The sequence below is a fragment of the Pteropus vampyrus genome, unplaced genomic scaffold (assembly GCF_000151845.1).
Source record: "Pteropus vampyrus isolate Shadow unplaced genomic scaffold, Pvam_2.0 Scaffold400, whole genome shotgun sequence".
In the NCBI taxonomy this organism is placed as follows: Eukaryota; Metazoa; Chordata; class Mammalia; order Chiroptera; family Pteropodidae; genus Pteropus; species Pteropus vampyrus.
This window is the reverse complement of record NW_011889181.1, coordinates 863,125-879,102: the sequence shown is the minus strand read 5'-3', so window position 1 is coordinate 879,102 and position 15,978 is coordinate 863,125. Positions and strand designations below refer to the sequence as shown.

Sequence of the window (15,978 nt, the reverse complement as noted above, 5' to 3'; positions counted from 1 at the left end):
TGTGAGAATTTTAAGACGAAAACCCTTACCTTCTCTCCTCATTTCCCAGCTGATGGTCTGCTTTCTCCCGCAGGTCCTTCTTTAGGTTTGCCCCTGTTTCCCCAGTTTGTTCTGAATGTTCTCTTGGCTCCGACTCTAAGGCCTACATGTACACAGCCCATCCTTTTTCTTCTTGGTGCTTACTTGTACTCCATCTGCAGCACGCACAGGTTGAATGGTGTTGCTAATAAGATTTATTAAACCTTTGTGTGTGGGTAGCCATGTTCTCTTCCCCTCATCTGCTCTCTGAGAAAAGTAACTTCTGGTGTGTATTGAGAAGAGACTAGATGAAAGAGAAGAATTTTATACCTCAAGGGATGTGCCTTTGACCTTGTCTTCCAAAGAGTAGGTGAGGGGGGATCTTTCTTGTTATGTCCTATAGAAATAGAATTCCCTAAATATCCACATGTAACTAATTTTAGGGAACCCCTGCAATCAGATTTCTCTCTCCTGGAGAGTTGAGTGTCTTAGCAGCACTGGAAAGGAAAATCCTTTCATGTGGTCTTTCTTTGCTTAAGTACTTTCAATCATGTCCCCTGAGATTTTATATCCTTTTGATCTTCCCAATCCAGTTTTAATTTGGTCCGTTTAAGTCAGGGAAGGATTTAAAAGACAACACTAATAGTGTAGCATTGGGATAATGTAGATAGGAATCATGAGTTTTACATGTACTTCAATAAACTTTTTTGGTTTTGTTTTGGCTTGTAAAAATGCAATCAGGGAAATAAGCTGCAGTCTGTCTCTTGGTTTTTCTACATTTTGTTTTTAAGTAAAACCTCCTACTCTACTAAACAAATGCTTGTTCCTGGGGCGGTCTATTTACCGTATTCTCCTTCAAGAGGAAGCCTGATTTGTAATTGAAGACTTACTATCTTCTTTGTGATTAAATTGATGGTTATAGGAGAGTGTGGATGACAGTGACCCAGACACATTCTTACTTTGTTAAAAATACTTAGAGAGCTGTCATGTAGAGCTGCACTGAAGTCTAAAATTAAAGTTAACAGTTAGTTCCTCAGTTGCACTAGCCACACACATGTCCAGTGCTCAGTAGCCACATGTGGCTAACGCTATCTCGCTATTTGGGGCCAGGTAATTGTTTGTTGTGGGGAAGGGGCTATCCTGTGCATTGTAGGAAGTTTCGCAGCACCCTGGCCTCCACCTAGGAGAATCCAGTAGCATTCCCTAGTCATGACAATCAAAAATGTTTATGGAGATTGCCACGTGTCCCCTGGGGGGAAGAATCACCTCTGGTTGAGAATCACTGCCCAGTGGCCACAGGTTTGGATATTGCAGATACAGAACATTTCCATTATCACAGACAGTACTGTTCTAGAACAATCCCTAGCAAAGTCTGATTTGGAGCATTTTATAGATTAAGTTTTTTGAGCTTTAGAGGAATCACAGTAGTCACCCAGTCCAACGCCTTCAGAAACTGAGGCACAGAGAAGGTTGTTTTGTGTGTGGGGAGGTGACTTAAAGTTCATAACATGTAAGCGTCAATCTAGAGTTCTGGACTTCAAGTTCATGTGGCCTAGAAGACACGTTTCTCATTTTTATTCACACCTACCTCATTCTTCCTGTGCTCTTGTACTCAGTGATGGCCAACGCAAGAAGAAACAGTCCTGAGAAATGGGATCGGTCCAATCCTGAGCCTCTCAGAGAAGCAAATTCCTGACTTGAACCCTGGGCACACTTACTTCACTCCTTCATGGCCTGTGGCTTTCTCTAAGGCCCTGCCAGTAGGCAGGAGTTGGAGGGAGGCCTAGGACATCTAGTAGACCCACTCTTGCTTTATCAGAGCCCGCAGGAAGCAGAGAGTCCTGGAAACATGTGTAGAAAGCTTGGGGAGGGAGGGGGACTCTCCAAGGTGGTGTTATCCACAACTAGAGGGTCCAGAAGGTAAACTTAGTTAGGGATGGTCTGGAGGTGACCCATGGGTTCTCTCCCCGTTAATCCACCTCATACACCTTCTAATGACCCTTCTCCACTCACTGACTTTATTCTCTCCTCTGCTCCAAAACCTTCTATGGCTCACTACTGCCATTTCCCATTTGAAACTTTCTAGTCTTGTAGTCAAAGCCCATTTCCTCTTATATAGAGATCCTCTATTTCCTTTATAAGAGGAAAAACTAGATTTTGTGCACATGAAAGCTTTACTGTTACTGTGGTTTGCATAAGTGCTCTGTTGGGGCTGGGGGTTGGCAGTGGTGGAGACTTTGCTCAAAGCTCTTTGATGTTTGCTGGCTTGTTCAGGAAGTAGTTTTGTGTCTGGTGATATAGTTTGTTGAATCGGTAGCCTGGACAACGACTTAAAACCAGTATGCAGCTCAAAAATCAGGGCCCAGTCAGCAGGCCAGAGAGAGTGGCAATAAAAGCAGGCAGAGAATTGTGTGTGTATAAACTCTCAGGTAACCTTGAGCCATTGGCCAGTTTGATTCTGTAATACCGTTGGCCCAGTGAGCTGTGGAACAGGTCAAAGGCCGGTGTCCTGAGAAGCCAGCTGTTGAGTTTAGCTAGAAATAAGCTAATATGTAAACTGGCCTCGAGGTCTTTAAGGTAAGTTACTTCATCTTCCCAACTTCAGTTAAAAGAAGTGACTTTATTTCCGAGCTTGGTGACCAGCGCTGCTTCATTGAACTGCTGATGTTTCCTTTTGGGAAACCGGCCTTCTTGAGTGCCGCGACGATGAAGGGGGAGGTATTTTTAAAGTGCCCATTTGAGGGAAGATTTCGATTTGAGCGATGGGAGGGGAGGGTGGGGAGCTAGGAAAACGAGGGCCTGCCGGTCAGCATGGCCGTGGCCACTGCCGTCGTCCACTGACTCTGTGTCTCCCCTTTGCTCCACAGACCAATGAGTGGAACAAGAATGATGACCGCCTGCTGCAGGCAGTGGAGAATGGAGACGTGGAGAAGGTGGCCTCACTGCTGGGCAAGAAGGGGGCCAGTGCCACCAAACAGGACAACGAGGGCAAGACCGCGTAAGCTAAAAAGATTGGTTGCTAACTGTGCCAGCCCTGGGTTCTCTGGACTCCTTAGGGTCCATAGGGGACCTTCACAAGTGCCTTTCAGGGGACTCTGAGAAATTACTATCCTCCTAGCCCCAGGTTAAAATAGGTAAGAGGTTATTCTAATCTAGTTCCTTTCTCTGCAAGTTTCAAATTATACATCGAGCTTTCCCTTGAGTGGCTGTGTTTGTTTCCAGGCATAAATGAAGATTTCAGCAGAGAAGACGTAGCACCAGGATCATAGCCCGTTGATAGGCAAGACATGAATTCTATCCCAGATTAGAAACAGCATAAAAAATAAGAGTAATTTTTTCATAACCCTCAAACCTTACTACGTATATTATTATTTCTTTTTAAACCCCTCCCTTAACATAGCTCAGTAATTATATGAGTAGTATAAATTTTGCCTTATGATTTGCCGTATGTGGTTCTCTTGCTTGCATAATTAAAACTACATATTTGATTAAGTGTTTATGTGTATGTGCGTGTGTGGTTTATTTGTTTGTATCCATCTCTCCTCTGGTTGTGTAGAGGGATCATTGACTTTGGAGGCATATAGGCTTCTAATCTGGACTCTCTCCCTTATGAGTTTTGTAGTCCTTGAATCTCAATTTCTTCACTGTAAAATGGAGATGGTAATATTCAACCGCTGGAGTAGTTTTGAGTTTAAAACACGATACTGAGGTAGGTTGGGTGGCCCTAGAAGCACACCAAGAGGCAAGGATTTGAGTGCAAGTAGTTTCTCTAGCCAATGATCCCAGGAAGTACACACAGTAAGAGAATGAAGTCTATACAGCATGTTATTAACAGGTTACTGCTATGGTCAACTGGATGTAACTCATTCCCACTGAGAACCTCTGGGAATTAGAGCAGGAGTTGACCAACTCTGTCCCATGGCTGCTTCTGCACTGCAAAGACAAATTTGAGTAGTCACAAGAAAGACTATATGGTCCATAATGCCTAACATATTAACTGTCTGGCCCCTCACAGGACTAATTTGCTTACCCCAGGTTTAAAGTATGTCTCAGAGTTATTTCACCCGAGGGATGGAAACTGAGGTATCTATCCTTGATCTCTTGTCCCTCTAAGGTTGAGTGTTTCTCAGAGGAGCCATATGCTTATGGCCAGAACAAGTCCAAGAGGATATGAGAGGGACACCTACAGCTATAGATATAGATACTGTATGTTCGGAGCTAGCACAGTACCCAGTCCATAGCAGGCACTTGGTAAAGCCAGGTCCCTTCCCTTTTTTTTCCCAGATGAGTGGTTCTCAATCCTGCCAGCATAAAAATCACCAGGAGTGCTTTAAGAAAATATTGATGCCATGCTCACCCCAGATATTCTGTATCATTAGGTCTGTGGGGAGGCCCAGGAACTAATACTTTTTAATGTCCCATGTAGGTTTCACCAGAGAACTATCATCTAGAAACTAGATTGACTCTGGAGTGAAGGATAGGTAGTAAGGATAAAGGGCAAACTTTCAGAAGATTGGGCCTCACATTTTAACAGATTTTGCCAATTAAACCCTTTTCCTGACACCCATTGGATCCCATAGCATAGCCACCAACCCTATTGTTGTGGGAACCACAAGATAGCTTAAGGGACTGGGCTTGTCTAGGGACCAGGCTAATTGGTTCACAGAGGGCAGAGGGAGGTGTTCTCTCTCAGATCAGAGTCTGGTCCTTTAGGGGCTGGGCCGGTCCTCTGCCAAAGCCCTCAGGTTGAACTCTCCCCATCAGCCGCAGTTTGACTTTACCTTTGCAAAGGCCCATCTCTCAGGTGTGAGGCACAGGGTCAAAATCTAGTGAACTCTTGCACAACATTGTGAATGTACTTAATGCCACTGAAACGTATATTCTACTACAGTTAAAATGGTAACTTATAGTCAGGACTCCCAATAGTAGGCGGGCTTTGGTTATTGGCTGATATTACGTTGAGTCAACTGCCTTCTCAACCTCTTGTAATTTTTAGTTCTTATCCCTCTTGCCTTCTACATTGAAATTTCTTTGATAGAAGGGATTGTAATTTCACAGTGTTATAATTACATTATCTAGCCCACTGCTCGGCTTGTAGTAGATACTCAAAAAGCATTTGATGAGTGAGCGAATTAACCTTTTCCCATGATGTCACAGGTGAAGTCAGTGCTACCAGAGTGGTGGCAGAGGCCACACTCCTGTCTTGAGATTTTTGGTGGTAGATATAGTGCTTTTGGACTACTTCTTGTACCACAATACAGCTTTCTTGGCTCCTACTCCTCTCAGTCCAGCTTTGTAGGTGTCTGCACAAAACAACCTTTTATAGCCACGTTAGAGAAAGGAGACAGAATGGTTTATGATAGTTTGGTCCGAGACGTGCCCACTAAAATGAAAATAGAAAATTTAGATTAGCAACTTAGCCACAGTTATGATCGGCTTAAAAATTTATAACTTCTGTTAATAAGATATTTATTATGTATAGAGTACATGGTCAGAATGTTATTTTCTATTCTCGCTCCTTTTTTATTTGGTAAAATAGACATAACATAAAAGTTATCATTTAAACCATAGTAGAGTATACATTTCAGTGTATACTGAAATGTATCCTGCACTGAAAAAGTGGCATTAAGCACTTTTACAATGTTATACAACCATCATTATTTTCTATTTTCAGAAATGTTTCATCATCTCAAATGAAACCCGGTACCCTTTAAGCAGTGATACTCCTCAACCTCCCCTTCCGCTCCCCCTGCCAGCTACTAATCTGCTTTCTGTCTCTATGAATTTGCCTATTCCAGATATTTAATATAAGTAGAATCATACAATATGGGGCCCTTTGTCTCTGGCTTCTTTCACTTAGCATAATGGTTTCAAAGTTCATCCTCGTAGCGTGAATCAGTTTATCTTATTCTCCTTTAACAGTAGAAATGCACGCAGTAGTTATATAAACATCACCACCTTCATTTTGCAGATAATAAAACTTAGGCCCACGTGATACAGCTTTTCCTGTGTTAACTCTAGAAGCAGTTCTAACATGTCTACCTTTGCACATATAAGTCCACCATTTTTTCCTTCAGTTACACTTACGTAGAAAGGGGAACTGTATATAAAAGGAAGAAAGAAGATAATCATTTTTTCGGTGCAGGATTTTCCATAAGTAACCATCTGTTAACATTTAATTTTTCTGCTTGGAATTTTCCTTTTGATGATTAAAGTTATTAACTGATAACTACAATAATTTAATTTTCAAAGGTAACATAGACTTAAATCTATCCGGCTTCATATTTTAATCCAAATCTAATGGTCTTGGTATGCAGACGGAGCCGGGGTCTGTGGGTTGGAAACCATTTTTCCTGTCCTTTTGGTGTCGTGAAGCAATGCAAGGCCAGGCGTTCTGTTATCACAATGAGCCCCGAGCAGTGTGAGTCTCCGGGCTTCAACCCTCTCGCCTGTGCCAGTCTGCACATGTATATTTGAGTTAGTTCCATCTGTGCGTTCCTGCTGAGTGTACGTGTGTCTCCCTCACACTTGAAGATTTTTCTCAAGCTGTGTAGACTTTTCTGTTTTTGTTCCTATTCTTCCCATGTGCATTTGGTTTGGTAGCACGTGAACTGGTGAATTCCTAGGAGTGGTTCTGAATCCATGACAGACCAACCTAGCGTGTCCCCTCTGCTAGAGCCCTTGGCCCCAGCAGTCCTGTGGGGCTTGCAGGGCCAGCATTTGATTGTGGAGATATGTACAGTGTTTTGCATTTGTCTCCAAAGGGTAAGGCCAGATCACACACTTGAAAGTTAGGCCCTTGACAATACTTGACCTCATTCTCTGCCTGCTAGTTTGGGCTTACCCTTTGATTTATCCACCTCCATATCAAAAATAGGCTGGAGGCCTATGTTCTAGTTAGCTTTTGTAATAACCCATTTTGTTATTTTGCTCAGTAGTGCAGTGTCCCCAGATTGCCTTATAACCTAGAGTCTTGTTTGACTCTCAAGGGTCTCCCCACTGGCCCTGCACGTACTGAGTTCAGTGTCCTCACACTGCCTTCTACCGGTGGTGAGGCTGTCTGCTTCCTGCCCGCCCCTTGCGTAAGAAGGTCCAGATGTTTGCACAGGTCCTATGTCCAGTCCAGAGTGCCTTCCTCTCTGATGTTCTTAGTTCTTTTGTGATTTTTTTCTTCCCTTTGAACTACTACAATCTTAATTTAGAAGATGATGTATTTTCTTATGTCAAAAGAACAGGAGCACCAACAGAAAAGACTTGAGAGCTTAAGAAAAATCTTCGTTTTCTAAAAGACTTGAATTCCGTACAGCACAGTAAGCTCCCTGAGGACAAAGATTATGTGATTAGTGCTGTTGGGCTGATCTTTTCCTCTCTTTCAAGCACAGAAGAGTCCTTTAGTATGTATCTGTGGGAGTGACTTTTCAGGATGTTTCTCATGGAGAAAATACTCTTTTTGCTGGTAAAATCTCATGAGTAAATTAAGGGTGAATTAACTTGGGGTTCAAGAGAGAAAGAGCTGTCCTGGTGAATGTCACAACCTGACATTTTGCTTTCCCAGCTTCCATTGCAATTTAAACTAGATACGGAATGACCCAGGAAGTCGCAAGCATGAGGCGGCAAAGGCGGCCATCTCAGCACACATTCTCCAGAAGCCTCACAACCCAAGGTCAATAACCAGATGAGTGGTTTCGTAATTGTTCAGACTTTTCATTTCTTCCTGGAATATTTCCTTTAGAGAAAGATAAGAAACCTTGCCTGAAAATTTTCTCCCTCCCTCTAAAACTGACCAAAGAGGGGTTAAAAAAGAAAAGTGAAAGCGATTGAATGACTGGAATTCACTTAGGAAAGAGTAAAAGAAGGGTGGTGGTGTCTTGGGTCAGAAGAGAGCAAAATGGAGCGGGTCAGAGAGGTGCAGCTTCAGGCTGTGTTTCTGGACTCAGGCTGGGCTTCCCTCCGCCCATCTGTTCTCTTTTTCGAGGTGGAGGTGGAGGTGAGGAGGTAGGAGGGAGCCATTGCCCTAAACCTCTTACCAGAGAGCAGTCTAATTGTTTCAAGATGGTTTCCCCTCCATTTTGTGTGCGTTTAATTAAAGTTACGTGTGTTTGTCTTAGGAACAACCAGACTAAATAAAATCACTGCTGGGACTGTGAAGAAGTCTTTGAAGAAATCCTATCCAGGAATATATGTAGAGATAGACGTCTTCTGCATACATAGCCCTCACTTCAGAAACCTGATCTCTTTGGCTTTGAAAGCAAGAACTTGTGCAAGTATTTTTAGGTGACTCTGTGGAGCTTAAATATAAAATAGGGGAGATAGTCCTTAAATTCTGCACAACAGTATGATAACAGGTTTCTCTGGCTGGTGGCCCATTATTTTTTGTCTCTTCCTATTTTCTCAGAATAGGAATGTATTAGATATTTTATACCAGCAGTTCAGTCTTAGAAATCAAGTTAGTTTGGCTGCCAGATTAGTTTACCTACATACTATATGTAATTGCAGCCTCCTTCGAGGCAAAATCCCCTTCCAAGCAAAATCACCCCATCTTTCCTAAAACCTATTAATATTTGACAAAGGGATAAACTGAAGGATAGAATTGCTGTTGTAGCACTCTGCTTTTGGTCACATAGATTTTTGAAGGTGATATAACCTGTGTTCCTACCTTCCCAATGTGCCCAAATGTTTGTTTTATTCATCTACGAGTTGGGAAGTACTCCCTGCATCTAAAACATTCCAAACTCTATTGTAAGCACATACAAAAGGAGGAGAAAATGTGGTCCCTGCCTATTAGATGTATAGCATCTAGCTGCGAAGACAAGACCAATGAAAGTAGTGGAGAATTATGAAGTGCTAAACTATTAAATACTAATTGTGAGGGGTTCGAGATGGAGATGGCGAAGCACTGGAATAGCTAAGAGATGCTACCTGCCTGAGGTGTGATTTTAGGTGGGTTTTGAAGAATGGATTGAGAGGGTTTGGGTGGGTACAGGGGAAGGAGGACAGTGTAGGTGTTGGTAAAAACATGAATAGAGGCCATCCCAAATTGAAAAGAAAAATGATGACACCACGGTCATTGTTTCCTTCCCTTCTTCAAGAGCTTATCAGAACAGTTTAATTCCAAGGCCCCACTTAACACCAGATCAGTGATTCTCAACTTGACTGCCATTAGAATTACCTAGACAGCTTTGAAAAATACTGGGTGTCACCCTCAGAGATTCCTATGTAATTAGCATGGGGTGCCGTCTGGGCATGGGGTTTTTTAAACACTCAGGTGATCTGAATGGTCAGCCCAAACTGAGAGCCACTGCCCTAGACACTCCAAAGGGAGACCTCAGGTTTCCTAGCCCAGAGCTTCCCAACAGGTTCGACTCGATGATAGCTTATAGGTGGGCTAAGGCCAAAGCCCAGGGAGCCCCGGTGATTTTTTGCTAGCACACACACAGATGCATATGTGTGTATATAATGCTTCTGCACAAAATAAAATTAAAATGAAAGGTAAACTTGGGCTTAACGTAAGTTATGTTCACCAGGTTTTTAAAGGGAAATAGTATTGTATGTTAAAGCAGAACAGATCTCGTTGTAAAATTGCACCTTGGAGGGAAGACTTGTAACTGCAGCAGTGGTACAAATTGATGAGAATTGATTTAGAAATTATGAACTACATTGAACTTTGAAATTATGAACTACAATATGATAAAATATTGGTGGGATCACAGGACATTTTATTTTGAAAACTGGATTAAATATATTGAGAATGATGAAATTTAGACACTCAAATGGATCATTGTTGTTCAGGGCTGAAGCAGTCTGGCTTTGTCCCTCCCTCTGGTTTTCTGGCCATGCCTGCCACTGGCCAGACCTACTTCCGCATGCAGAGGTCAGGAGAGCCTGGGAAATGTCACAGTTCGCTGTGATCCAGAGCAGAGCAGGAGCGGATGGGTGTGGGTCTCATCACACACAGGCAGTGACTGCCACTCGATCTAACCCCACAAGAGAGGGCACCTGGAGCAAGAGGTTCTCATGCTGACAGCAACCAGACAGTTCAAGGGCTGAGGCACATAAGATCACTTAGCACATCCCTGGCCTCTAGAAATATTCCTGCTTCCTCACCAGGGCCCCTGAAATTCATGTCTTCCAAGATGCCACCACCACCATCCTGCTGAGTCTTACATATCATTCAAGGCCCAGTTTGCCATCTCTTTTATGAAGACTTTTCTAATTTCCAAAGTGATCGAGCTCACTCTTGCCACTACCTCTTCAGTCATCTGGGATTTGATGGGTCTTACTTACCTATCCCATCCCTGTTAATAGATTATCAGGGTTAGAGCTCCATCTTACCCAATTAATAAGAAAGGAATTGTTATGCATCATGTTAATAATATTAAATGCCCCAACACTGGGCTAGGGGCTTTCCTATGTGTCGTTCATTCAATCAACACCGTAGATCATTCTTTCATGCAATTTAAAGGTCTTGTCAATTTCCCTTAGTTATTTCTCACTGATACTCTCAATCACCCTGGAGTATTTATGAAGAGAGAAATGTGGATTAGAAAGGTTCTGGAACTAGTACAAATCACCTGTTCTCCGCTCTAGGTACTAGAGTCTGGGGGCCTATCATGACTAAAGGAGACAAATCATTTGCCCTAACGATTCTCTCATGCCCAAGTGCTATTTCCAGACCCCATTTATGGAACCAGACAATCCTAATGCTCAGCTTAAACGTCGCAGGGTTTCCTAGCTCTGAGGACATAATCCTTCATCTTTGTCTCCTCCCCGCTGTCCCCTGAAGATCTTATTGCTCCTGTGTGCCAGGGAAATTGCAGTAGGCAAGACAAAGTCTCTGACCTCATGGAACGTACAGTCCAATGGAGCAGACACAATAAACACGTGGCCTTTTCATGGAACGTCAGGTGTGTCGAAGAAAATGACGAAGCCGGGGCCACAATAAATAAACCTGGGCAAGCAAGGCCTCTCTGAGCAGACTCCTGCTTTTGAGCAGATTCCTGAATGGAGTGAGAGGCCTAGCCATGCACCTTACTGGAACTGCTGTCCTGGTGGAGGGAACAGCGAGGCAGAAGCCCAAAGTGGGGAGGGTGCTGGATGTGCCCAGTGAATGGAGAGAGCTAGAAGGTGAGGTCGAATGGGAGCCAGGATCTCCTTGTGGAGAGCCTGTCACCATGGGGAGGACTTTTTTGAATTAAATCCTAAATTTATTTATTTATTATTATTTTTTTTTTATTGAAGAAATGCTTTAAAAATTTTTTCTTTTTCTTTTTTCTTTTCTTTTTTTTCCCCTCCCAGGGAAACAAATCAGAGAAATTAAGTATTTAAAATTAGAATTAAATCCTTAATTTCCCCGATTCGTTTTAATATGATTTAATGTCATGTTTTCCCCCTCGAGAAAGATGTCTTACAAAAGGAATGTAATTAAAGCCGAGGCGATGATAAGTGTTTGGGAGATGCCGAACCTCCGTAGGCATTATGGAGAAAGCTGGGATTGCCATGAAGTATTTCTGAGTCTTACAGACCCTAGAGACCCCTCTCTTGGAACAAAAGGACTTTTATAAAAAGAAAGAAGGGAGATGTGGGTGCATTCAAGACAAGCCGCTCTTAGAGTCAGAGCGGTGAATTCAAGTCCTGATCTTTTACACATTTCCTGACCTCTCTGAGCCTCAGTGTCTTCATCTGTGAAATGAGAATGTTAGACTAGCTTGTCCTTCTGGAACCTTCTAATACTCTGGGAATCTGGGCATGGATAGTCTTGGTAGCTTTTGGTATATGGTCATTTCTTGGTGTGGGCTTGGTGATTTGCTTGATTTGGGGTGTGAAAATTGGTTGCAGAGGTGAGAGAAGGAATTGGAAACGAAACCGTTGAATCCAGCTATTGCCCTCTTGGCTTAATTGTGCCAGCTCTTTTGGAATCAGGAGCTGGAGTAGTCATGAAAGGGACAGAAAGAGTTTGGTTTGAGTGCAATTTCCTGTGAATGAATATGCCTAAAAAAATTCAAAGTCTTCTAAAAGTAGCCTTGCGAGTTTGCAATTCCTCCAACTCTGTTTCAGCTGGCAATCAGAAACCAGAATTGTTTGTTATCACTCTGAAAGAGAGAAGGAACTTTCCAGGTTGTCACTCATGGGCTTTTGAATAGCAACAGTTCAAGTCCCCTTCGGGTTAAGAGCTTTGAGAACTATCCCAGCCTTGTCCTGAAGTATTTATTTCGGGAAGGTTTACACAACTCGCTGAGTGGTTTTGTAGGAAACGAAGCCTCTGTTGCAGGCCGTTTGCTTCCGTGCTTGGATTGCATTCCTGTCCATTTGAGAACCCTGGCAACCCTCATCTGCCTCAGTGAGAAGCCAGCATTTGCTTTTTGACCAAATACTTTCATTTTTTTTTTCAGTTTAAACTTTGTTTTTTAAAGAGCAGCACAGCCAGTAAGTTATATAGTGTTTCACAGTTCGTGAGTGATTTAACAAGCAGTGCAGTTTCTCGGCGTGATGGTGAAGGGCCAGCTGTCCAGGCAGAATGCCTAGGTTAGAATCCAGGCTCTGCTACTTGTTAGTTCTGGGACTTCGGACAAGTTGGTAAGCTTCTCTGTGCCTCAGTTTCCTCCTCTGTAAAATGGGCATGATAATAGTTTCCCCACCCGTAGGTTTGTTGAGGTTGTAATGAGTTAAAACATAACTAGTGCATTGTGTTTCAATAGATAAGCTGCTTTCATTACTGAGGATGCTGTCATTTAATTGCCTGAACCATGATTTAGAAGTGAGGGAACTGAAGTTGAGCACCTCAGCCACGGTGACATAGCAACGAGACAGGAAACCCAGCCATGGTACCCTGGTTTCCCAGGCCACTCACTCTCCCTCTGCCATTTCTCCTACATCCCTTCAGACTGCCACCCAGCTGCTGTTTCAGACTGCTGGGGACATCAGTGGGTTGACCCTCTCGTAGGAGTGGGAGGGAGGGGAGGAGAGGGAAAGGGGAAGAGAGGGAGAGCGTTGCCGGGGAGAGATTGGGAACCACAAAACTCCTAAGCACAGAAACCTTGGGAATGTTCCGAATGACAGAAGCAGAGAAATTCCAAATATCAATAAGCAGCAAAGACATCAAAGTCATATTATGTAAATCTTCGGGCTGCTCTATTTGTGCCTTTTAGTTACATCTCTGTTGAAGGGCCCAGCTGAGCTTTATAAGCAAAGCTAAACATTCCCTATTATAATGAACCTTAAAACAGCATAGATTTCTTTTTTGTGGAACATATCCATGAGATTGTTTTTAAGGCTAAGGGGATTATGTTTTCAAAAGAACTTTGAAACAATGGGTGCCTTGGTAATAATGATGGTGCGAGGTTCTTAATTGTCCTCCACTTAGATTAGAGCTGTGCTTCTCAAACTTTCACATCCACATGAATCAGCTGGGAAACTTGTGAAATGCAGCTTTTGATTCAGTAACTGTGTGGTTGGGACTGACAGCCTGCATTTCTAACAAGCTCCTGGTCCAAGGACCACTCTTTGAGTAGGCAAGACTTAGGCTATTGGAGTGCTTCACATATACTAGAATCCGGAGAGCCACCCTGCTATATCCCTGGGCAGTGACAAGTGTCCCTGTCTGGGCTTGGGGTTAGAGGAGTAGATAAAAGGTTTTTATACCCCTCCCTCTTCCACTGAATTCTCGACCTGTCTAAATGTAGAGGTAAACAAGCCAACAAAATCTCTCATAAGATATATTGCTTTATAGACTCTTGAATGACATTTCTTGTCTTTAAAAGGAAAGATCACACTTTTAAATTAGGAGTAAAAGCCCACATAGAGACAAAGCCAGAGATATTCCGGATTGGTTTTGCTTTCTTTCCTTTATGTTTTTCTAAGAGGAAATTTTAGCTGATAATTAACCGAAATAACCTCATTAAGAAAGACTTAAACGTTTCCCCTCTGGAAAATTTAGGTTGTAATTAAAATTCTCATCTTTTAAATTAAAATTTGCCAGACAATAACAAGTTTTGGCTAGGATGCGGAGAAATTCAAGCCGTCCTACGTTGTTGCTGGGGACGTAAAATGGTTCAGTGGCTTTAGAAACTAGTTTGGCAGTTTCTCAAAGAGTTAAACATGGTTACCACATGATGCAGCAGTCACTCCTAGGTATATACTCATTAGAATTGAAAACACCAACACTTGTACACGAATGTTTTAGCATTATTTATAATAACCAAAAAGTAAAAACAACCCAAATGTCCAGAACCAATGAATGGATAAACAAAATTGGTATATCCATATAGTGTAATAGTTTAAAGGAAAGAAGTACTGTTACTTGCTACCACAGATGAACTTTGAAAGCCTGCCAAGTGAAAGAAGCTAGACACAAAAGACCACATATCTGGATGATGCCATCTTTATGAAATGTCCAGAATACACAAATCCATAGAGGTAGAAAGTGGATTAGTGATTGTCAGGGGCTGGGGCCACATGGCAGTAGAAAGTGATTGTTAATGGATCAGGTTGTTTTTTTTTTTTTATGGTGATGAACATGTTCTGGAACTATATAGTTGTGTTGGTTGCACAGCTGTGAATATACTGAAAATAACTGAATTGTACCTGATAAAATGATGAATTTTATGGTATATGAATTATATCAATAAAAAGATTAAAATCTGCTCATGTTGTTTCTTCAGTCTTTGTTTAATTTGTTTTAATAGAATTATATTTCAGCATTGTACCTTTGTTTTTATTGGATAACCAGAGTGTCTCAGCGTGAGCACGATTGACATTTTGGACTAGATAGATAATTGTTTGTGGGGAGCTGCCCTGTGCATTATGGGATGTTTGGCAGCATCTCTGGCCTCTACATTAGATTCTAGTAGAATCCCCTTATCCCCACCCCTTGAATAATAAAAATATCTCCAGACATTGCCAAATAACTGAGAGGGCAGGCAGCAAAATCACCTGCAGTGGAGAACCACTGGCTTATCTTTAGTCTTCCTACTAAAAGCTGAGATCCAAGAAGGCAGGGACCTTGTTTTATTCACCACATGTTTCTTAGTGCTTAGGACAGTGTCCAACATATAAATACCCCAGTATCAGAGTGAATATATGAGTGTCCAACATATAAATACCCAGTGTCCAACAGTGTCCAACATATAAATACCCCAGTATCAGAGTGAATATATGAGTAAACGAATATATGTAGCTATAGCAGTACTGACAAAAATATACAACTATAGAAATATCAAAACAATCCCATACTTGGGTTAATTCCAATGCCCTAGAATTAACATCATTGAGAATATGGTCTTTGTTTTAGGGGTTGGGGGACATTCATCAACCAACTGCTTTGCCCTCCCCATCTCACCCCAGTCTGCAAACTCTATTTATATAGAGGTGTGTTCTTTCACCAGTTATCTGGGACAGGCCATTAGAGGCCACCAACCATGCTCCTTATTAGTTGTGTGCTGACCTGGGACACCATCTGCTCCCTAAGCCTGAGGTAACCCCACAGATACCCATCTGCCATCCAGACAGGGAGTGGCCCCCAGCCCATCAGTCACCTGGACTGCCACCATTGAGGATGCCTACATTTATCAGTCACTGCTTTAGAAAGGAAACCTACTCACTGTCATCTGCAGTGAGTAGGTTCTGTCACTGACTAATCATGTTTCCATCTAACTTTCCACTCGAGTATCTTATTAAAAGTTGGCCCTGTTTCTTGTTCACCTTCAGAGGCAAAATGCTAATGACTTGCTGCAGCCAAATCCTGCTTTGGGGATTATCACTTCCTCGAATGGTTCCAGAATGTTAGCACCTGAAGTGCGAGCTTTAGACAAGGCTCGGATGGCTTTTTGTCGTTTGCAACTGTCTACAACTTTGTTCCTGAGTTTCCATTCAATGGAAACGCACATAGTTTTTATTCCCTCTCCCTTCCTTCCTTCCTTCCTTCCTTCCTTCCTTCCTTCCTTCCTTCCTTCCTTCCTTCCTTCC

General features: G+C 42.5%; 1 protein-coding gene across 3 annotated transcripts in view; it reads left to right on the top strand.

Moving 5' to 3' along the window:
• Positions 1-15,978, top strand: part of RAI14 (retinoic acid induced 14) — a 137,709-nt gene that overhangs the window by 78,460 nt on the left and 43,271 nt on the right. For all 3 annotated transcript variants that reach the window (XM_011380713.2, XM_023523680.1, XM_023523679.1), the window contains one exon: positions 2,886-3,016. In XM_011380713.2, coding sequence (XP_011379015.1) covers positions 2,886-3,016 — 131 coding nt within the window. The remainder of the gene's footprint in view (positions 1-2,885; positions 3,017-15,978) is intronic.